This window comes from Ambystoma mexicanum, chromosome 2q (genome assembly GCF_040938575.1).
Source record: "Ambystoma mexicanum isolate Mex_15411 chromosome 2q, UKY_AmexF1_1, whole genome shotgun sequence".
Lineage (NCBI taxonomy): Eukaryota > Metazoa > Chordata > Amphibia > Caudata > Ambystomatidae > Ambystoma > Ambystoma mexicanum.
The window spans coordinates 581,564,673-581,587,792 of NC_090924.1; the positions used below are offsets into that span (position 1 = coordinate 581,564,673).

The 23,120-nt window shown below is 47.0% G+C and overlaps 1 protein-coding gene across 4 annotated transcripts in view; it reads left to right on the forward strand.

Moving 5' to 3' along the window:
- XYLB (xylulokinase) overlaps positions 1–23,120 on the forward strand; it is a 1,749,028-nt gene that overhangs the window by 703,124 nt on the left and 1,022,784 nt on the right. For all 4 annotated transcript variants that reach the window (XM_069647728.1, XM_069647731.1, XM_069647730.1 and 1 more), the window contains one exon: positions 21,271–21,386. In XM_069647728.1, the coding sequence (XP_069503829.1) occupies positions 21,271–21,386 (116 nt within the window). The remainder of the gene's footprint in view (positions 1–21,270; positions 21,387–23,120) is intronic.

Here is a 23,120-nt window from a genome sequence, read left to right on the forward strand (position 1 = left end):
CTCAGGTTCTGGGGAAGGAGGACAAGCTCCTGGACTCCCTTGGGAGGAAGATTTTCGCTAACTCGGCCTTGCAGCTTTGGCAGGCTAATGCGGAATTAGTGTTAGCGGGGGCGAATATGAAGATGTGGAAAGGTCTGTCGGAGTTTGAGAAGTTCATTCCGGTCGAGAAGCTGGAAGACCTTAAGGCTGGTTTATCCGATGCCAGGGTCTTGGCCCAGGATCTACTTGAGGCCACGGCTCATCACGTCGACACTTCGGCTCTAGGCCTTATGCTGGGAGTTGATACCTCTCGACAGCCGTGGTTGCATGCCACCAAGTTCTCAAAGGAGGTGCAGGACAAGGTGTTGGACCTGCTGTTTGACACTAAGGAGCTTTTCCATTCCACAACGGATGTGGAGCTCACCAAAACGAAGGACAGCACCCAGACAGCTAAGTCTGTGTCCGTGTCTGTTGTTAGGGAGAATTCTCTGTTTAGGCTGAATTTCCTAACCTAGTGAGTCCCCCAGCAGCTTTGCTGGATTTCTGGAGTTTGTTTTTTCTCCTGCCAAGAGTGAGACTCCTTTTCTCCCACTCTTGGACATGATTTGTGGTGTTCCTTTGACTGTTAATGTGTTTTATGGGCTATGGGGTCCTTTACTCCACAGGGTCTCGTGTGTTTTTACTATGTGTGTTACACAGCATCCTCCGTGCAGTGACACAGGGGTGCCATAGTGACACCCCACCATAGACTCCATACCCTGGGACTGACTACTGTCTCCCAGGGCATGCAAAGTCACAGTTGGCTTTACTAGTCCCAAATTATGAACAGAACAGTACAAACCATCATACTGTGGACATACTGGTCGCGGCAATTCGATTGGCCCGGGGTCTGTTAGTCGAGGGGGCACGTCTCCGTCCCCCCTGATCGAGTTTTGGCTGGTGGCAGTGGATACTACTTTTTATATTCAACCGCGAATATATCCCTATGGGATTTTTCCCATTGTTCGAGGCTACCAACTTTAATTATTTAATTCTCATAGCCTCGAACATACCGCCGGTTTATTTATTTAATATTAATTCGCCGGTTGGTATTTTTTGCCAGGACTCGATTCTAAAATGGCGTTTGTGTTCTCTTCTGTGACTCCAACCCAAGTCGAGCCCTTTGTTCCACTTTTTGGCGGGCTTCTCCACAGAAGCCTCCAAAAGTTATGCCACTCTGTCTGGGTACCACAGGGGATGTGGGAGGGGGTTTAGGCACCCTGGACTGAGTTACCTTGGTAACTCAAGTCGCACTCTGGTGTGATTGGCCCAAGTGGTGAGCCGGCCGGCTCACCACTTAGCATGTTTGATTGACAGCTAGGCTGAGTGAATGGGGGTGTGCTGCATAAAAGCAGGGCTTTTGGGACTGGAACTTCAGAAGTCGCCACAGGACCTGAGAATCCGACGAGGGAGAAGCTGAGCTGACCGGCTATGACGACACCACCGGTGGAGCCCTGCGGAACCGACTCACCACTTCCCGACGACAGAGAAAATCTCCCGGCTGGAGAGTCTTCTTCCCCTGACTGGTGGGCACAACCAGTTTACCTTCTTTTTCTCGCATCCCAGGACGTCTTGTGGTCGAATTGCCCGTGCCAAGCACCCTGGCAACCGGATAGCCACTTACCACTGGACCGTGAATAAAAGGACCGCTCCTGAGAACTCCGCGGCTGGTTTCTTCCCTGGCAGCGCAACGGACTCCTGTCTTCCTCCCCGACGAGATCCTCTCTTCCCCCAGACGAAGCACCGACTTGCATCCGCTGCCAGGAACAACTGCCCCCGCTGCCAGGAACAACTGCCCCCGCTGGAGTATTCTCACCACTTTAAGGTACCGGGTCCGCCAGGCCTCCCTTTCTAAAGATTGCTACAAGGTAATAATAATCCCTTAACCTTCTGAACTGGGCTGGCCGCCTTGACCATCTAACTGGTCTCTTTCTTTTGGTCCAACTCTTTCTGAACCTTTGCGAGACTTTTGTGCACTTTTCAACCGTGTGACCTTGGACACATTTCGTTCTGATCCTCTTAAAGTGGATCCGGCTTTCTGAACCCTAACTTCATGGTTTGGCTCTGCCTTCCTCTCTTGCTGTGTTCTTTTGAAAGTGTTGGGATCTGTTTCAATTTATGCTCTGCCTGTCTCTCCCTTTTAAACCGAATTATTAGAATGCCATCTGCATTAAGCGCTCACCGCTGTCTGAAAATAAGTGGGGCTTTACTTAATATTCTCTTAAGGGAGTGTATATCTTTTAGTGACCATGTTTTTGAACTGCTTAATATTAGTGCCTGTGTGTTTTATTAGATGTGGTTTTAAATAAATAATTATATCTCTTTTACACCAAGCCCTTGTCAGTGTTTACTTGTTCTACTGTGTTCTTTTGACCTATTGTGAATACTCTGTATACTGCCTAACTCTTCTTGATGGAAGTCTGACTGCTCAGCCACAGCTACCAAGTGAATCTGTGTGGTACAGACTGCTACCAAGTGGGCTTACTGCCAAACACCTGTAGTCTTAAATCTTTTGCAGTGGTCCCAGAGGGAACTGCACAGGTCTCTGCCTAACACCCGTCCTAGTTAAAACTCCTTTTAGGACCCAGAGACCGTTGTCAAAAAAAAAAGGCCCTCCTTTGGTTTCAGGGGGTTTCTAGACCGGAAATCCCGCAGAGTGGATACCCCTTTGGGTAATTCCCCCCGGAGGCAGCAACAGACTCGGTTTTTTTCCCACTCCTCAACCTCCTCCTCAGGTTAAAGTGGTAATACCACTGAAAAGCCTGCCAAATGAGGGTTCTCCGCGTTCGCACGAGACCCCGGTGGGAGGATGCATTGCGTCACATTGGGAGGCATAGCACACCATCACCGAGGACAGGTGGGTCTTGTCTGTTGCTCGGGCGGGCTTCCGCTTACCCTTACCTCATAGCCCACCTTTCAGCCCTCCTTTCCAGCAGTCGGGGTCATCCTCCCTAAAAGCCGAGGCACAGAAGCTTCTGGACCTCAGAGCTGTGGAACCCATTCCCCTTGGGGAACGACGGGAGGGCTTCTACTCCCGGCTGTTTATGGTTCCCAAACCCAACCAGGCTGGCCTGTGCACCATCCTAGACCTTTCCCAGTTCAATCTTTTCCTACCCCAAGAGAAATTCAAGATGATCACGCCGGCCAGATACGGTCCCCCTTGCAGATGGGCGATTGGCTCAGCGTGGTGGACCTTCAGGATGCGTACATGCATATTCTGATCTGGAATCCACACAGGAGATATCTCAGTTTCTATGTGGGAGAGGAGCACTTCCAGTTTCGAATGCTTCCTTTTGGCCTTAGCTCGGCGCCGCGTGTCTTCACGAAGATGATGTCGGTGATCGTGGCCTATCTTCGTCTGCAGGGTATCCATGTGCATGCATATTTGGACGACTGGCTTTTATGCAGCCCTTGCCCATTGAAAGCCGCCTGCAATCTTCAGTCTCTCCTCCAGCTCCTGTTCCACCTCGGGCTGTCAGTCAACTGGCGGAAATCTTCCATGACGGTCTCTCAGGACTTGATTTTCCTGGGTTTTCACTGGAACACGATCGACTGCAGAGTATACCTGACCGGGGACAGAATGGCGGATCTGTTGGCCACATGTCAGATGTTTGCGCAGTCGGAAAGCATGTCGGCCTGGTGGTTCCAGAGGCTTCTGGGCCTCATGGCCTCATGCGTTTTGGCTCTTCCTCTTGCTCGTCTCTAGATGAGGTAGACTCAGATGGCTCTTCGGAGTTCTTGGCTTCAGGCTGTGGATCCGGACTCCAAGTTGATAACGATTCCGGGTTCCATGAGAGCGGACCTGGACTGGTGGTCGTCTCTCTGCAACCTATCGGTGGGGGTGGGTTTTCAGGACCCAGCCCCGATGGTAACGGTCACGACGGACTCCTCCCTTCTGGGGAGGGGTGCGACGTTGGATCTTCTTCAGGTCTCGGATCTTTGGTTGCCTCAGGACAAGCTCCACCACATAAATCATCTGGAGCTTCTGGTGATCATTCGAGCGCTCAAGGCGTTCAGACCGATCATTGCCAACAAAGTTGTCCGTATCCGCACGGACAATGTGGTGTCATTGTATTACATCAACAAGCAAGGGGGCACCAAGTCTCCCCCTCTCGTGGACCTGTCCATCCAAATTTGGGAGTGGGCGGTTCGTCATGGTGTCTGGCTTCTTGTCAGTCAGCGGACGATGGTCAGCTATGAGTGGGAGCTGAAGGCGGAGGTCCTCTCGTGGATTTTCCTGCACTGGGGCACTCCGGATGTGGACCTCTTCGCTACGGCGGCAAACAAGAAACTTCCTCTGTATGCCTCCAGAAACGGGCTGGCAGCCTCCTTCTGGGGCATGCTCTCGAGATTCCATGGCACAACATGAGGGCTTATACCTTCCCGCCTCTGCTTCTAGTTCATCAGACAATTTGCAAACTGAAGAACACAGTGAACTGTTCCCTTTTACTCATAGCCCTGTGGTGGCCGGCCAGGTTTTGGTTCTTAGAACTTCAACACCTGTCGGTGTATCCACCGATCAGGTTACCGGTGACCCCCGATCTTCTTCACCAGGGGGAACAACAGCTGTGGCACCCCTCCCCACAATCGCTCAGCTTGGCGGCATGGTGTCTGGGTTCAGGTCTTTAGAACATCTTAGCCTGTCTGCAGATAACATGCATATTATTCAGGCAGCCAGAAAGCCCTCGACTAGGTCCCAGTACAGAAGCAAATGGCTCAGGTTCTGTCATTGGTGTTTAAACAAGCAGCTGTACCCAAGGGCGGCTACAATTGACACGGTACTGTCCTTTGTATCCCACTTAGCAGAGTTGGGAATTCACATCCTATCATGCAGAACTTATCTTTCGGCGGTTTCCGCCTACCTATCTATGGACCAATGCTCTCACTCTCTGTCTAATCCAGTGGTTAAGAGACATTTTGCAGGCTTGACGCGCCTTTATCATCCGATTCTTAGTCCGCACCCGTAGTGGGATCTAAATGTGGTCCTGACGGCGTTGTGCCATAAACCTTTTGAACAAATGGCCACGGTGGACCTCAAGCATGGCCGTTATTCAGCAAGGCACGTGAGTGAGCTCCAGGCTTTGTCGTGGAGCATCTCTTCTTGGTTTTTTACAAGGATAAGGTGGTCCTATGGACAAACCCTGCTTTCCTGCCGAAGGTGGTCTCTGATTTCCATCTGAACCAGTCAATCTCCCTGCCGGTCTCTTTTCCGAACCGCGCTTCAGTGGCGGAAAGGGTTCTGCATTGCCTGGATGTTAGAAGAGCTCTTAAATTCTATCTGGACAGATCATCCGAATTTAGGAGCTCTTCTCAACTGTTAGTGACTTTTGGTAATCCACAAGGTAAGCAGGCCTCTAAGGCGACTATCTCCCGATGGATCGCTGCCTGCATTACGGAGTCTTACACCGTCCACGGACTGAAGCCTCCTAAAGGTATTCATGCACACCTGGTGCGAGGCAAGGCAGCCGCAGTTGTCTTTCAAAAATTTGTCCCATGGGAGACCATCGCAAAGGCGGATACTTGGGCCTCCCCAATCGGCTTTTTGTAAGCATTATTGTCTAGACCTGAGCTCAAAATCTGATGCTCAGTTTGGTCAGGCTGTGCTGACGAAACTGTTTCAGTAAGGGGTTTTTCTATCCACCCATAGTTCATGTAAGGAGTGCTTGGGAATCTCCCATAAGTATGGAGGAAAGGGGACGGGACGTAGGAATATAACCAGGTTACTCACCGTAGTGACCACCTTACTCCTAGTCCATAGTCCCCTTTCCTCCATACGCCTGCCCACTGTCCCCTCTAATAAGGTTCCTCTGTTATTGCTTAAAGGTCTCTGACCTGGCGATAGAAAAGGACTGATGGGCAATGCGCGGTGCGGAGCCGAGGTGGGCGGGGCCCCGCATAGAAAGAGAGGAAGGACTAAAATGTTTGCAACATTTTGGATGCTTTTATAAAGTGTTCCGGTCCTGTCCCACAGGATGGAGGAATGTCCCATAAGTATGGAGGAAAGGGGACTATGGACTAGGAGTAAGGTGGTCACTACGGTGAGTAACCTGGTTATTCTCCAACCTTTTCGGCTCTCTCACAGCCTCAGTGTTTACCTCCTCTGACAATCACTTCTGTGTTCATCCCTGTGTTCATCCCCCCCCACAACAACTACCTCTGCTCTCTCCCCTCCTCTATAATAAATTATTCCAGCAACTACTTCTGTGTTCTCCACATTCTCCTTGATAATCACCTCTTCCAACATCCACTTCTGTTCTCTCCTTTTTCTGTAGCTCCAACTTTCTTCACCTTTCACCTGCTTCTGCAACTTCAACAAGTCATGCACCTCTGCCTTTTGCTACACCTTCTGCACCGCTGCCCCTTCTCAGCTCCACTACTCCATATGCCCACATTTAGCTTTTCTCCTCTCTGTCTCCTCCCATAGGACCGGATTAAAGTTAACATATGGCACATGTGAAGCCTAGTGGGCGTTCGCTGGGGATTGGAGGATGGGTGATTGGGTAATTGCTTTAGCTGTGTAAGATTGACGTTCTTGGTATGCAGAGTGCTGCAGACCAAGCCTATGTTAGACAAGCCCACCATCTTATTTTCTGAATCCTCACACCTGTGAACCAGATCTTTGCTCTGTTTCATGTTTGCACATCTACTAACAGTATACGCAAGGAGCACCTGCAAGGGATATTATTCCATGTTTGATGTTTAAGTCTGTCACATAACACCACTGCTCCACATGAAAAAGACCCATGGGATCAGCAAACATATCACTAAAGGTCTCTCTTCAAGCCTATCAATTTGTCCATTGTGGAGGGCCCCCTTGTGGGAAGAATGTTATGTTGCAGACTGGGGATGAGAGTCTTCATCTAATCCTGGCTAGCCTGAACCTACATGCCTGGCTAGTGAGCAGCAGGTTGGTACCTGTGACAAAGTCCCATGGTTCACCATGGGGTTCTACAGCAGGTTGACGTAAGGGGCCAGGAGTCTCTCAATCCTGGCATTTGATGAGCCATGAGGTGTTATGGGAGGATCCGCATGTCCCACCACTTAGTCCCCATCTCAGGGAGGGGTGCAGTCTTTGGAGCCGATATGTGGTCCCTTGGAAGGGTCCCAGCAGGTGTGCCTGGAAAGTGGAGACCATATGGTCAGGATCTGCAACCTTTAGCTCCCCAGATGCTTTGAATTAAGACTACTATGATTCCTTACGATTGACTATGCTGGTAAGGTCTGATGGATTTGTAGTCTATGTGTAGAACCAAAGGCTGAAGACCTGTGACATATGGGATAAGGGAATTTGCATTCTCCCCAACCGCTAAGGATAGGGCTTTAGCTTCCACTGAAGTTGGGAACTATGTAGCTAAGAAAGCAGAATGCAGCCTTCCAAAGCAATGTCATTCGCATAGCAAAGCCAGGTATTCAGTTCCACAATAAAGAAAAGCATGAAACAGCCTCTGCTACTGCTGCAGAGAGTTGTGGGTTAGAAATAAATCCAATTCAGAGAAGTAGAGAGGTTTTCGCCAAACCTGGTATTCCCACACAAGAAACTATGTTGTAGTAATTTGTCCTTGCTTTTGGTGAATAGTATCAGTATGTGCGCTCTACGCGTGGTTTAGTTTATTTGGATTCCTTTCTGTTATGTTTAATTAGTAACTGACTTGTCCAAATTTTGTTGGAGGTCAGTGGCTGCATGGCACAATAGGGACCAATATTCACCTCTTGGTCTATTCTTTAAGAAAGGTGGCAGGTTTTTTCCTATGCAAACACAGCACTAGGTGAAGTAAATTGTGTTTATAATCTGAATGTGGAACAAATTGAATAAAGTGAAATAACTGTATGAAAAACACTAACAAGTATGTACCTCACAATCATTACATGATTTGGGAACCTGTGGGGACAGCTGAACTTAAAAGTGCAAAGGCTGGCATAGGAAAAAAAACTCCCCCGTTCTTAAAGATACTATGTTGCCAATCAATTGTTTGCCAGCAGCATTTCTTCTTTTGAGCAAGACAAATTTAAGTCTGGGGGCATAGAAACATCCCTTCCAAATGCAGAAGTTCCAGGCACACTTACATGATTAACCAACCTCTCTGCAACATGTTCAGGAGTCAATAAAGCTGTACAGCTTTGAGGCTGTGTTTAGTTGGTGGGATCAATTCTATCTGGCATGTCCGCCATTTTGGAATGCATGCTCCCACAATCGGTTTTGTACGATCGGACCGAAAAAAAAGGTCAGATCGTACAAAACGACCAAAAAAATGCTACCACCAAATGTTTGAACACTAAAAGTTCGAACCTTTGGTTGTAGCATTGCAGTTAACTAAAAAAAAAGAGACTGCAGGGGCTGCGGGGTGTACCCCGCAACACCCCGCTCACTATACTGTGTGGCATAGTGAACGCAGTGTTGCGGGGGACACCCCTGCAGCACACCTGCAAAAAAAACCAAAAAAGAAACGGGGGGCTGTAGGGGTGTCCCCCGCAACACCCTGCACACTATATTTTACGGTATAGCATAGTGAGCGGGGGTTGCGGGGGACACCCATGCAGCCCCCGTAGTATGTAAGTGTGTTCGCACGAGAAAGGTGCAAACTTTTGGTAGTTCGCACCTTTCTCATGCGAACATTCCGGCCGCGGCAAAATCAGCCGCGGTCGGATCACTTGGAATCCCCCAATCAATCTGCTGCTAAAGTACAAGATGCACTCACATAAGCCACACAGGGAGCACATCATGGACCAAGGAAACATTCCTACAAAACTGAGGGGCTCGGCATAGGTACCAGGGAGCTGGAGGAGAGACCCACCAGACCAGACAAAGTAGCGGAGAAAGCTGGAACATAAGTTAAAGAGCATGAGCGAGGTTGCTAAAGAGGGTGAAATGATTGAGAAAGTAGGTTGTGCCAAAAGGGGCGGAGAAGGTGCCAGAGATCTATAGATTGTTCAACTAAAAAGAAGAGGAAAAGGCTGTGGTGCCCAAAGGGGTGGAGAATCTATCTGAGAAATATCTAACAATCCTTGAATACGAAAGCAGAGTGTAAGAGGGTGTTGAAGAAGGGGCGATTGGAAATAGCCAAGAGAAGAGCGTCACCCAAAGAGGTTAGGAAGTAGAGGGTTAATGTAGGGCCAAAGCGGAGTCTGGTAATCAGGGAAGTGGATAAAGTATCCAAGGGTGGGAAGAAAGTGGGAGACAGAAGAGTGATTTGTAGAACAGTGACTGTAGTGCCCAGTGGTGCATGTGAGAGGAAGAGATGAAATCTGGAAAGTAGAATAGTGCCCAAATGGACGTAGAAGTCGGAAGATAAAGTGCAGACGTTGAAATTGAAGACTGGGGAGGAAGGTTGTGCAAAGGGAGGAAGGTGACAAAGAAAGTGGGGAGTGAAAGAAAGCATAGAGGGCAGAGATGGTTACAAAATTAGACAAAACTACAAAGAAAGATAAATTGAGAAATGTAACACCTTCAACAGACAAGTATGAACAGGTAAACCCGAGTTGGTAGAATGAAATAGAGGACAACAAAGGAAGCATAAGGTTCGAAGAAAGGAGGTAGAGAAAGTAACCTGCCAAGCTTAGGGCCAGAGATCTCACAGTTCGGAACTCTAGGCAGTGTAGTTGGCTACCTTCCCATTATGCCATACTCTCCCCGGTCAAAATCCAGGATTGTGGGATGTGTCATGATCACTATGCAAGCCTCTTCTCTGTCGCTACGAGAACCCAGTGATTCCACTGAGAGAAACCATCTTGAGGAGCACACTGCGTGGGCACAGGAAGAAGGCATCGCCAGCCCACCAGTAAGACACAGTCATAGAATAGGAGAAAGAAAGGGGCAATGTCCCTTTAAAATCAGTAATCACCTGTAAGTGGCAAAGAATCCAAAAGAAGGCAAGTTCTGAACCCAGAGACTTGGTTGTAAGACTTTCTCTTGTTACAAAAACCATTTCCCAGGAAGGCAACTACGGGAACCACATGAGGTTCGAGAATTGCCATATTTTCAACTTTGTTTTTTTCTGAACTTTTAGTTAGTTAAATGCATCAGCCCTAATCCTGACACTTGAGTTGTGCTTTATTCCTACCCGATTTATTATATTGCCCTCCCACACTGTAAAGGTTCCATGATAAAAAATACTTTGACTAGAGCCACAGGTATGACCCTCTCAATTGGGTGGCAGGTGTTTAGGGGGACCCCTGTCCCCGGCCCACCAGTGTGCTTGGAGCCATGTATGTACATTGTTATCCCTGTCTCTAACCCATTACCTATCAGCCTTTGTCTTGTTCAGGTCTCTTTTTCCATTCTCAGATGGTCAGTATGTGCCAGACTCCTCAGACACCTGGCATTGATTGTGGCTTCCAGCAAGCTGTATAAAAGAAGAAAACGGGAACTACCAGTATACAATGCACCAGGGCCCAACCGTAGGACCCGGCTTGAAGCATCATTACCCGAATGGGAATTAACTGGGCTTTCCCCGTCAGAAGCTGAATGGAACACCAAATACCCACCCAAAGGAGCAGTGGTTATCAGCAGAAACACTAGAACTGGCAGGGGGCTACATAAGGACAGGGGAGACCTAGGAATGCTCCCCAAACCCTATTTGGTTATCTGCTCACCCAGGACTGGAGAGAGCTAGACAAAGAACAATTCCTCTTATCACAGGGCTGGCTGCAGGGAAAAGGGGACTGAAAAGGGGCAGGGCTAGTGGGTTGCAGGACCTTCACTCATGGATATCAAAAATGTCACCACAACCACCGGATAATATTGATCTTTGAGAACCGTGCTGACATCCACACTGGTGGCTTGCCATGGCTTGGTGATTATCACTGGACATTCAATGTGGTGGGGGCAACACGATTCACAGGATCCTGTCATTTCTCCCCATAGAAGTGCCCTTCCTTGTGTGATGCTATGTAGGTGAGCCCGCTATGCAACATTCCCACTAGGGGTGGCGGTTAGCAGGACCTCACAGGGAGAGACTCCCCTTTTGGGCACAAGGACTCCCGCTCCAACAAGGGACTCTCTAGACCCCTTTATGAGGAGCCTGTAATACCATCAGAGCTTCAGAACCATCCCAAAGAAGTCACTGCTTGTTATTGTAACAACATACACAATAACCAACAGAAAGACAAACCTACTGAGAAGAAGAAGAGTGTGTAGGTAATGAAGATTACTCATTGATTGGAAGCCAACTATACTGGGACGAAGAAGTTCGAGCGAGTAACAAAGAATGCTCAGGGAAGAGAGACAAAGAACTACAGGTCTATGCTGGGGAGGACCCAGCACTTCCCAATAAAAAGGAAAGAAGAACCAAGGTACAATGTTGGTGAAGTACAGGAGTTTCAAACCTGGAGAGCGATAAACTAGGAAAGTGCAGGAGGCCCTCGGTCGAGAGGACGCTGGCAACAAAGTAGGGAAGGAGACACTGAGAGAACAGGGACCCAATACGTGTATGCCCAAGGAATGTCAAGTCCTCAAACGACCCTGACACCACAGTAGAACAGGCTCTGCAGAGTCACACATTGAAATAGGAAGAAAGAAGAGAGGCTACGTGAGAGAGTCCAACCCCACATGAAGAACCAGTGACGCCAACCAGACAGAACAAAGGTAACGGGCGCCGGGAGACCTGGGAGCAAACCGGGCAGGAAGAGGATGATGAGACTCATCATACTCGTCCGTGTGGTTGCAAATACCTTAATGAAAGTGAGCAGTTCAAAGGTAGTTACAATAACTTAAGGGACTCATCATACTCATCCCAGTAGCTGTGAATACTACAAAGAAAGTGAAGAGTACAAAAGGACTCAGCAGCCTCATCCCAGTAGTTACAAAGACTTTAAAGAAATTGAAGAGTGCCAAGGGACCCATCATACTTGTCCCAGTGGTTGTGAATACCTTAAAGAAAGTGTACAGGATCCGTCATACTCATCCCAGTGCTACTTTTATAATTCTTCATTGTTTGACAATCAACAGTCAGTTTCACATCGCTTTTACTCTTAGGCAAGTGATTCTATCTGGCTACTGCTGCCTGCAATTGTTCACGCAAGGGCTCAGAGCGCTCGGTAACACTCACCAACTTCTGTATTCCTCCATTCGCGTGTTGCAGGGCTTCTCCAGCTTCTGGCTTTTTTTGGACCCACACCCTTCCTCGCTGAAGGTATCTTTGGTCCAGCCATTCAATTAAGGAGCTCGGCTTCACAACACCTTCTAGCGATGGTCTCTGGCAAGCTTCCTGCTGCTCAATCTCTGAAATTAGTTTCACTTGGGCAAAATGACTTTTCTTCACGCCTTCAGCTACAAAACCTCTGCACTTCAGAGTTTGAGGAAATAGGACCCCCTCAGGAAAGGCAGTTGAAATCTGCTTCAACATAGTCCCGGCGTCCCTTCGGTTTTCCCACTTTTGCCTGGATTGCCAACACCATGCTCTCTTCTTTCTGCTACTACTGCTGCTGCAAGCACTCCAGCCACAGCTTCCTCTCCATCTAATGACCTGCACCTGAGTGGGTCTTTTAAGTGTCTGCCTCTCTCAGGTGTGGTTGATTAGTGTAAGGAAGGCATGGTATCAAGAATAGACAGACACAAGTAATCACAGTTCAAGTGTGTTTATTAAACTGTATAGAGAGGTTGGAAAAATGCCTTATCTAAACCTAATTCTAAGATGGGAGCAAGCTACTGCAATCAAATAATAATAATAATAAGGCAGTCCTAGTGGCGTTGTGTCATATAAAAGAGCATATACTAAGAAAAAACGATTGCCAAACCTTACGCTAAATACAAAAAGAGTGTGGGATAGGATTCACGATCAAGAAAAGTGTTCACAAATGATCAGTCGGGATGTGATTAGCCAGGGTTCTCCCTTCCCCACGTTTTGAGCATGAGACAAGGTGTGTCTCCTGAGCACAGCACACTCTCGAGCCTTCCTTGCACGAGACGACAGTTCTGCTTCATGTATCAGGACCTTTGGTGGTTAAGTCTCTTTTGTACAAAAAGACTCTTGCCTCAGAGGACCTGGTGGGTTCCAAAAAACCAACCAAAAAGAAGTTCTGTTCCAAATGTACGTTGAGTGATAAATTCACCCCTGGCTTCCCCCTCTTCCGGGCGCAGACCCCTCACGAATCTCAGCTTCCCTTCGTCGGGTTCACTATTACTTTTCAGAACATTCTCATCTGTGGCATTTACGAATCCTAATGTCTTTTTAAACAGATTGCTGTCATCACCCCTCTGCCGGATTTGCTTTAGTCAACACACTGTTCATTTGGACTTCAGACTTCGCCCCGTTCTATCGGCATCCCTCTGCCGGGTTCACTCTTGCCAATTCTTTCCTTGAATTCTCTATGTAGGATTCACTTCCCTGGGTTTTTCCAATTTTGTGCAGGTCAAAGACTTTCGGCCCTACATGGGGATTTGGTAGACCCCTGTATGACCACTGAGACCTTTTCCTGGCGGCTCTCCTAGGGCCTCCTAGTGCCTTCTGGTATCGGTAGTTCAACAAACACAGGATTAACCAGAGTGTCTCGAGTGAGAACCCACGTGGTGTTGGACCCCCTCTGCAGCTGGCTTTCCCTCAATGTTCACAGTTCTTTGTATTTTTCATACTTTGAGACGTTCATTCAACACAGTTTGGTTTCTTATCAGTTATTCCCTCAACTCACCGGCTGTGATGAACCGCTTGGCTTTACTTGTATCTGGAGTCAAGGACAGTACCACAGTAGCAGGCTTCTCCCTCTGTCCTGCTAATCAGCGTAGGCATGCTCCGTGTACCGTTGACATCTGCTGCAACACACTTGGGCTATTGTCAGTGGTCTTATGTTTCCTTCTGCAGAGGCTTTGTGGGTCTGGGTCATAAAGGGCAAGGTCGCTTCTCTCCATGTCGCCCGCTCGGCAAGAGGTTAAGATTCATTCTAAACCTTCAAGCCATCACCTCTTTTGTTTTGCTTTTGTCACCCCGAGTGGGACGGGTATGCCCAGACGTGGGTCCCGTGCCTGCTGGTCCTAGGAACCCAAGCTACTCCTCACTGATGATGCCCAACAAGGCTGAAACATGTCTGGGGATGCTTGTGGTCTCGTGCAGAAGGGATGTGACCTAGCAGTTCGGGCTGGACTACCCCTTTGGGGGTGGGGCCAAGCCTGATTTGCATATGGTCTTTCCCCTTCTGTAATGGCTTGGCAGGCGAAGAACAATGGTCTGGAGGGTTGCCCAGAGCAATGCAAGAGGTTAAGATTAATTCTAAACCTTCCAGCCATCACCTCTTTTGTTTTGCTCTTGCCCGCTAGGTTCTTGCCGCTTTTCTCCTCCTCTTGAACTGCCATGCTTGGATAGCTCTCTCATCGTGCTGTCTGCCTTTCTTGTACTGTGATCTAGTGCGCCAACCTTTAATCCCCGTGGGGAAGGGAAAGGGCTGTCAGGTGTGTGTGATTCTGGTCAATTGCTTCACTTTACTTGACCCTTGTATTGGGACATGTCAGGTAAACAGTTGTCTTTCGTGATGTGCAAAAGTGTTTGTGTGGAAAAAGGGAGGGGGCTGTGTTTCTAAATGTCCTACGTGATAGAATGGGTAAAAGGCATTGGAAGAAGGGTTAAACCGTGTCTCACCCATCAGTGTCACACTTCCACTCCCGAGGGCCCCCCTCCAGGCGATCCTCCCTCACTGGTCCACCCCCAGGAACTGGATCCAACCACGATAGCCGTGTCCTAGCTACTTGTATGACAGATCCCCGGGGACAAGCTAGGGAGACACCTTCTCACATTAGGCTTAATAGACTGACTACTAGTGTAACATTACTCTTCAGCCCTCTTCCTCGTCTCCAAAACTTCCCGTATTATGAGACTTGTAGTTGCAACCAACAAAATAAGGTTTTCTTATCAACTTCCTAGTTTTAAATCTAGTCTTATTTCCCTTAAAGGCATTTAAGGAAAAGTCACAAGAATTCACTTGTAAAGAGGAAGGCAGTTTGTTTAAGCCAATATATATACAGTCCCTTTACACTGTACCTGTGGGAGTAAGGGGGATTTTTATCCTTGGAGGTCTCAAATGGTTTTTTCTTCCTTGGTATTTTTAAAGACTTTCCACCAGCTTTGCCCCCATCCATGGCTTAATATGTCATTCCAATACATCATACAGACAATAGGCCATTACATGTTTGGGCACTTATGAAAGGTTCTTCCCTTTCAAGGACAAATGCCATGTCTCATCCTACATGATCTCCTCACCGCCCTGGGCCTTGTCTCCTCCCAGGTGATCCTCCTGCAGTACACCACCCACAAGGTCAGTAACAGGAAGCGTCTGCCTTTCCCTGGCCACCTAGGGGAGATTTTAGGCACGGTTTTAGTGAGGGATCCAAATGGATTCTTCACACCTGCAACACATCCTTTCCCTCTATCTACCATCTAGCAAAGAAAACTGTGGGTTACTTACCATATAGGCAAAACAGAAAGGTGATGGCTGGAAGGTGTCAAATCATTCATAACCACTGGCACAGCTCTGGTTTGAGGCTCAATGTTATGAAGGCTGGTACTGGAGACTTAAGATGTCGTACTCGGGACTTACAGATGGAGGGAGAGAGTGTTTGCATTCAATGCATTTCCACTCTATTACAACACATTAAGTCTCAGAGATAATAAGTTTGAGGAGGGGCTTAAGTTGCACATTTGCTTGAGGTTGATGTGTTGGAGAATGCTGGAGAGTTAAGTTGCTGGAGGGTGGCACTGTGCAAACATAAAGGTTTAGAGCAAGGCATTAGAGGTTTAACCTGTTGGAGTGGATGAGTGGGTGCCAGTCATTGAAAGCTGTTGATGGAGGGCCCTTAGAGACTCGCAGTAGATGGTGGGGTGCCCGTGGTGAAAATGTTTGGCGGATATTCAGGCTCCGGGTGACTGGCAGCCGTGGGTTGCTGTGCAATGGCTCAAAGTGCACTATTGACAAGAAAATCCCTGTGCGTATTGTTCAAGTCTAAAAGCATGAAGTGGTGCAGCCTCTTATTGTCTTCTGGTTGGACTTGTGTTGGTCAGTTGCTGTTTCCAGTCTGTGGCCAGACACTTGGCAGGCACTGGATGTCTGCGCTTTGGGGTTTAGGCCTCTTAGAGATGCTCTGTCTGTTTTCAGTTTAGCCTGAGTGATGTGCAATAGTCCAGGATATTGTGTACATTTTCAGTAATTTGGTAATATAGGCCAATACACACTGATATTAACACTAGATATGGTGATCCATTCTTGTATGAAATCTACATCATATTATAGTGATATTGTAACCATATTTTTCTTTGTGTACTGAGGAACAGTGCTATGTGATGCCACTTCCTGTTTTGTTAAGGGTTGAAAGGTTTTGTGCCATCACTTCCCGTGATGTCACTTGGGGGCGGTGTCGATTGGCATCTGAGGTCAAGGGTCGTGTGATGTCACTTCCGCTACCCCTGGCATTTTGGTGAAATTACGTCCCTGCCGGTCTCCATATAAGAAGTGTAGCGACTGCTGAGATGGTCAGGCAAAGGAAAGTGAGCGCTACCGAGAAGGTAAAGTCGGGGAGACGGAAGGATGAGTATGTCCCTGAGTTAAGCAAATCAGAAAGAAAAAGGCGCTTAACTAAAGAGAGTAGGACAATAAGCTGGAGAAGCCAAAAGCGTTAAGGGAGCCTGAGAAACCTGATTGCTGGGCACTGGCAAACGCCCAAAAGAGACCCTGCCGATTTAAGTAAATCAGAGGGCCAGAATGCTTTGGGGAACACCGTAAAGAAATAAGTACATTTGGAAAACAAGGAACCTGGAGGGTTTAATTACTCAATTAAGATGGAGAAGCCAAAAGGGTTACGGCAGCCAGTGAAACTCAATTGCTGGACACTCGACAGACGCCCGGGCGAGACTCTGCTGAGTTGAGCCAATAAGAGGGCAAGAAGGGTATGGGGCGCCCTAGAAAATGAGTATGATTTTTCAACACTTGGGAAATAGGGAACCTGAAGGGTTCAATTGCTCAATCCGAAATCAATAACAATGTGAAGAAAAGTTGGTTGAATCACACAAAGAGAATCATATCTGTTATTATTAAGCTTATGTATATAGTTATTGATGTTGCCATATTGATATGTAAATGGTTGTTAGTGCAGCCTTTTGATGATGCATTTCATGCTCTTAGTGGTATGCTCTCAGGTAGTATGATGCAGCTCAGAATGTTTAGGCTTGAAAGCTGCTCTATATCAGTTGCAGTGTCCCAGCCTGGAGGAAGGACGCGCTGGGGTCTGTATGTACTGTGCTTAACATAAATCCCTTTCCCACTTGAACATTGCAGTCATCCTTCTTTCAATTTCTCCTTCGAAGGAATTGAAACCATTGGATTTGTGAACCGTTGGATTTGTGTAAAGACTTAAAGCTTGCTATTAGGAATCTGAAGAGAGGACTGAAAAACCTTACTTTGATAAACTATGAAAAAAAACATGTTAGTTTGATGGCTAGTACCTGGGAACATCCCACGTAGTTTTGGACAGAAGGAAGTCTGAGTAGAAGGGCTTATATATTCTGGCTAATTTGTATGTTAAGTTTTTCTAAAAGTGGTAGGACCAGATAGAGGTTAGGTTTCGGACTGGGGTCTATTTTGATTTGGGTGATTGACAAGCACCTTTACTGTAGTGTTTAGGCACGGAGAAATCTCTCATAGTAATAGGGACAGGCATGTAGGCCTTTTGTTTTTATTTCAAATAAACACCCTTCAAATGTTAATCTCTAGTCAGACTCCTTCTGGTTCCCTGCAGTCCCTATCAGCTGAAAGGTTGCTTTACAGTTTCCTCATTGACCGTTCTTTGTTTTCTCCTAAAGCCTTTCAAGTTAGCGTAGGGAATGTGGGCAAACCACTGACTAAACATAGGTACATTATTGTTTTTGTATTTTATTTCTGATATCTATGTGCACTATACAAATGTATCCTGAATTATATATTATCAAGCATATTGAGTATAACACGGATTATGTTTCTAGCAGTTTTCTGTGTTTTTGATGCTAAAATATTTGATTGAAATACAAATAATTGCAGAGCCAAAACAACATTATCTTTATCATAAACCAGAAGGAGAAATCACATTTTACTGTGAGTTAAACTTGAAGGGACCAGTAACATATCCCCAATTAAACTTCTTCAACCACTACGTAACTACAATGATGTTAATTTTGCCATCATAATCTAGCCATGTGTTCTATTTTATTCTTGAGTTTAATAATGCATTAACTCACGTGGATGCCTCTTCAAAGCACCTGGGGGGAAAACAGGACTTGGGTACAATACAAACTTGTGACATATATAAAGCAAGCATTGGCAAAGCCAGTAGTGTTGGTTTTTGCAGTTTAATGTGTTATATAATTAGCGTAGGGGAAGGAATGACAATGCACATGGAGGAAGGAATGACCGTGCAAGGGGGAGGAATGACTGTGCTACCCAATGCCACTCAACCCTACTCCACCACACCCTACTCTACACCACTCCAACCCACTCTGCACCACTCCATTCAACCCCATTCCACCCCACCACACCCTATATCGCCCCTCACCACCCCACCTGACCTCTGGTCAACACCAGCCTAGTCCTCCCTATCACTCCACTCAAACCCTCAACACCCCTTTCCACCCAAAGAATACTCCACCTCATCCTCACACCAGACTATTCTACATCACCCCACACCATTCCACTTTATTCCAACCCAACCCCACATCACTTTACACCAACCCACCCTGGATACTTCATACCACACCAATCAATTCTAAACCACTCTGATCCATGCAACACCACAGTCCAACCACTCAACACACACTACTCCACTCTACCCCACTCCTCACTGATCCACACCATTCCACTTCATACTACTCCATATCACCTTATCCCATACTATACCACTCCACAACCACATAACCCTGAAACACACCACGTCATACCACTCCACTCTACATCGCACCCCTCCATCCCTCACCTTTTCACACAACTTCACACATATCTCTTCCTTATCAGACATCACCATTCTGCACCACCTCACAACACTGTACTCCCTTCCTCCCCACAACACTCCAGTGCACGCCAAGTGACTGTGCGACTGCCTTACAGATGATGCAGCAAGACTTGAAGGTGATTTGTGAATGCAGTGGGAGCCAGTGAAGGACGATGAGGGTCGGGGTGATTTGGTCGTATTTGCGTACACCCTTGATAAGGCGTGCAGCCACGTGTAGGACACTTCTAAGGGGCACAAGGGAGAGTGACATGAGGCTTTCGAGGAGGGCATTGCCCCCATTCAGGTGGGATAGGACTAGTGCTTGAACAGTGGATCTAAAGCTGTCCGGAGGGAGGAAGGGCTTGACTTTTCACAGGAGGGAGAGCTGATACCAAGCTGTCTAGTTTTCTTAGCTATGTGTGTCTTGAAGTAGAGGTGTTTGTTGATGTGGAACCCAAGGGACTTGGTGCAGGAGGTGAGCTCAGGTGTGAAGCCCTCAGGGTTCTTGGTTCTTAGCCAGATCTGTATGTCTGGGTATTCGGTGTTGTTGGTGAGGAGTAGGAATTTTGTCTTGGAGGCGTTGAGCTTCAAGTATGCACTCCACATCAGTAGCTGTGCGTCGTCAGCGTATTGGTGGATCTTGTATGTGAGCACGAGGGCTCCCATCAGATCCATGTATAGATTGAAGATCACTGGGGAGAGGATGGAACCCTGCAGGATTCCACAGGTGACTGGGGAGCATTGGTGATCTACAGGATTCTATCTGAACAAACAGTTGGCGAGTTAGGACTTGAGTTAGCATAGAACAAGGCCGCTGATCCCCATGCACCAATGTAGGGTGCCTGTGAGCGCCTGGTGGTCTACTGTGTTGAAAGCAGTTGAGAGGTCTATTAGAACCAGGAGGCAGGTGTGACCGTCTTAAAATTAAACAAGGATGTTTGCTAAGAACAAACACACAGATATACACGTACATAAACACTACAGTAGAAAAACACCTCCTTGCGCACTGTGCTGCCATGGAGCACCAGATAGCCTGCCCCTCCTCAACGTGAACACTCTGACAGCTGTCAATCAGCATTTGTTGCATAGATGAGGAGTGAGGGTGGTCCTCCGTCGGTGGAGGTGCTTGCAGAGACTGCGAGCAGGTAAATTGTTTTTTTAATTTTACGTAATTTGTCTAAGTATGACATATATGTATACACATTACTTTAAAAAAACCTGCTCGCACCCTCACCATGACCTGTCATGGAGGACCGGATTACCCTCCCCTCCACAACGTGGACACGCTAACTGATAGGCACGCTGACTGACTGGAGAGGAGTCCTCTCCTATGTTGTTAGCGCAATAATGAGAGGTGACAGGGCCATCTGCTGCCTTCATTATGTGCTCAGCCTCTTCGGTCTAACTCTAGCTCATTGATTCAAATCAGGCAAAGGCAGTACTTAATTGCTCTGCTTTTACCTGCTATGAATGGAACAACTGGAGGCACACATGGGGAGGCTCAGCACATATGTTTGTATCATGTGCATGCTGCTTCAGCAGCACTCAGTGATCTGTGCTTAACTCCCCGTTGGCCAAATACATTAAGGACCCACAATCAATGGTGTACATGGTGGAAGGCTATTAAATGCTGAGCTCTATGCAAATAGGACGATCAAACTCGTCTTTAGCACTCAAGGGGTTAAAGTAACAAATTGTGCATTGGCCATTGCATCCAGAGCATTGCCAGTTGCCATGCCAACCAGACACTGTGTTCTAAAACCCCATCTCTTTCTCTGTTCTCAGTTGCAATGGGTTTGGCGTTAGTGGTGCTTTGGACTGTGAAATGTGCCACACCCTCCAAAATATGAAGCATGGGATTATGTTACTTGCCTGCTTAGTTAAGTTGTTTTCCCGATACCCGAGCGGACAGTTGGTTTACATAGTGTGATTGATTCTTTGGCTAAGGCACCATTGGTTACAGAAAAGCTGGTGCTTGCAGGCTATTAATATTACAAGAAACATTTTTTAAAACGTGGACAAAAAACAGGTCTGGTAACCTTTCGGAGGACCAATGTAACTCGTGGTTATAAGGTAATGGATACTAATGGATTTACCTTTCGATATTCTAGATTAAATGAGGTCTGCACGATACAATGGGAAAGTGTTTGAACTGTAGACAACAAGGTGACATTTTGGTCTGGGCATATTACAGACAGTATAATTGCTGGCAGCAATATTGTTGTCAATATTTTGGGGAAAAATGTTGACATAGAATCAGAAGGACAGTTGTGATGTTCACAATTTCATGGGTCTGTACCATTTTTTTTTTCTTTCCTAAGCTATAAGAATGGCTCCCTGATGAGAGAGAGGATCAGAGATGAATGTGCTTTGGGTTCCTGGGACGAGTTTTCTAAAGCCCTGAGGACAACTTGCGCTGGTAACAATGGAAACCTTGGTATGTATCTCGAGAAGAAGAAAACTGAATACTGAATGTCTTCTTTTACTATCGGGTTATACAGTTCAAGTGTGCTGCACTCTTTGTCCCCCTAGCCTACTAAGAATTATTGCATTTTTGGTCTGTAACCATTATGCTTGGTAAATGCACTGAATAAAAGTGGTGAACTCCATGAAAGCTCATCAGATTATCAGCAGCACATATTCCATATGCATTTTATTTAGAATGTATTTGTTTATTTGTATACAGGGAGGAAGAATGCTCTTTTGATCAATAAAGAACGTACAATAGACAAGAATTCAGATTTGTCGGGAAGCAGTGAGCTTCTTACAACAGGGGGAGTTCGAGTGGCTTTCTGACCAGGTTGTGGAGGGCAGTAAATGAGACAGTCACTGGTGACAATACATGGGCCGACATACATAGATTAAGGACAACCAACATTAGACATGTTTAAGTGCAGACAGACGATATGGTGAGCTGTTACGGATGTGACTATAATAGATGAAGTGCTAGAGTGGAGGCAGAGAAAGTGAGGGATAAAGGGAAGTTGGAGGCAAAGGAAAAATGTAACCTAGAAAGGAAGCAGATGAGAGATAGATTAAGATATTAAGTTCTAACCTACATTTCATCTACCTTCTAGCTTAGATTGCAATCTGCACAAATAAGTTTAAATCAGTTGAAAGCGAACAGGAAAACAGCAGCAGCCCATTTTGGTTGTCATTCGGTAAAATAAAATGCATGAATGTAATTGATCCATTCTTAACACCTGTTCGTAGCCAGAGGTAATGTCAACATATGTTGCTTGGGGGCTTATCTGATCAAAATTTTCTACAGTTTGTAAAGTACCTGTATCCCTCAGCATTTCACTGGCCCCGCAGTTACGTTAGCCACGATTTTAATATGGTTGTAAAGTTGCAACTTAAAGCATTTGTAACTAATCCTCAGGTTTCGTCACTTCTGCCCGACGGGGAGCCTCTTCCTATCAGGGATGTGAGGCCGCTACCCGATAGTCTCCCTGGGGGTGGTACTCAGTGGGAGGGTCTGATGGGGAGAGGCTCTCCCTCTAAGGACAAGGACAATCATCTGAGGAAAACACTGTATTCTAAACCTATACCCAACTCCCATACATCCACAATACATCCACATATCCCTTAAACCCCACCTCCATGTTGCCTAACTATCCCATGTGTATGTGTATATGTGTAGGGCTATAGGGCTCACCCTTACTGAGACTAGGAGGACAGATGCCCAAGTAAAAACTATGCGACTCCAACTGAGATGAAGTAGGGGTGTAGAGCCATAAAGAATAATTTGTGGAATGGTAATCGCCATTCTGGCTTTCCGCAGAGGGGGACTGGGAGGTTAGGGTAAAAACTGACAAAGAACTTACATAACTGTCTGAGAAGCCAGAAGTACTGCATTGTGAAAAGCCACAGCCGTACCAGCAGCCGAAGAAGGACCACCCAGCCAGGTACATTCGAGTGAGACGGAGAAATCCCTTCAGTCCCTGAGGAACAAAGAACGCAGTGGTGTGGAGCGAACCTGTAGCAGAGCTGCAAGCTTGAGACCAGTACCAGGAATGAGAAGCAGGGGATCAGAGCCGGAGGGCAGAGAAACACCCACGCAGCCTGTCAAACAACCGTAAGCACCCAATGAGGATCGACAGAGCTTCCAGATGCCTGTGAAGGTAAAGGGCTAGACATTAGTGCCGGTGGGGGCTTGGAAAGCAGGGTC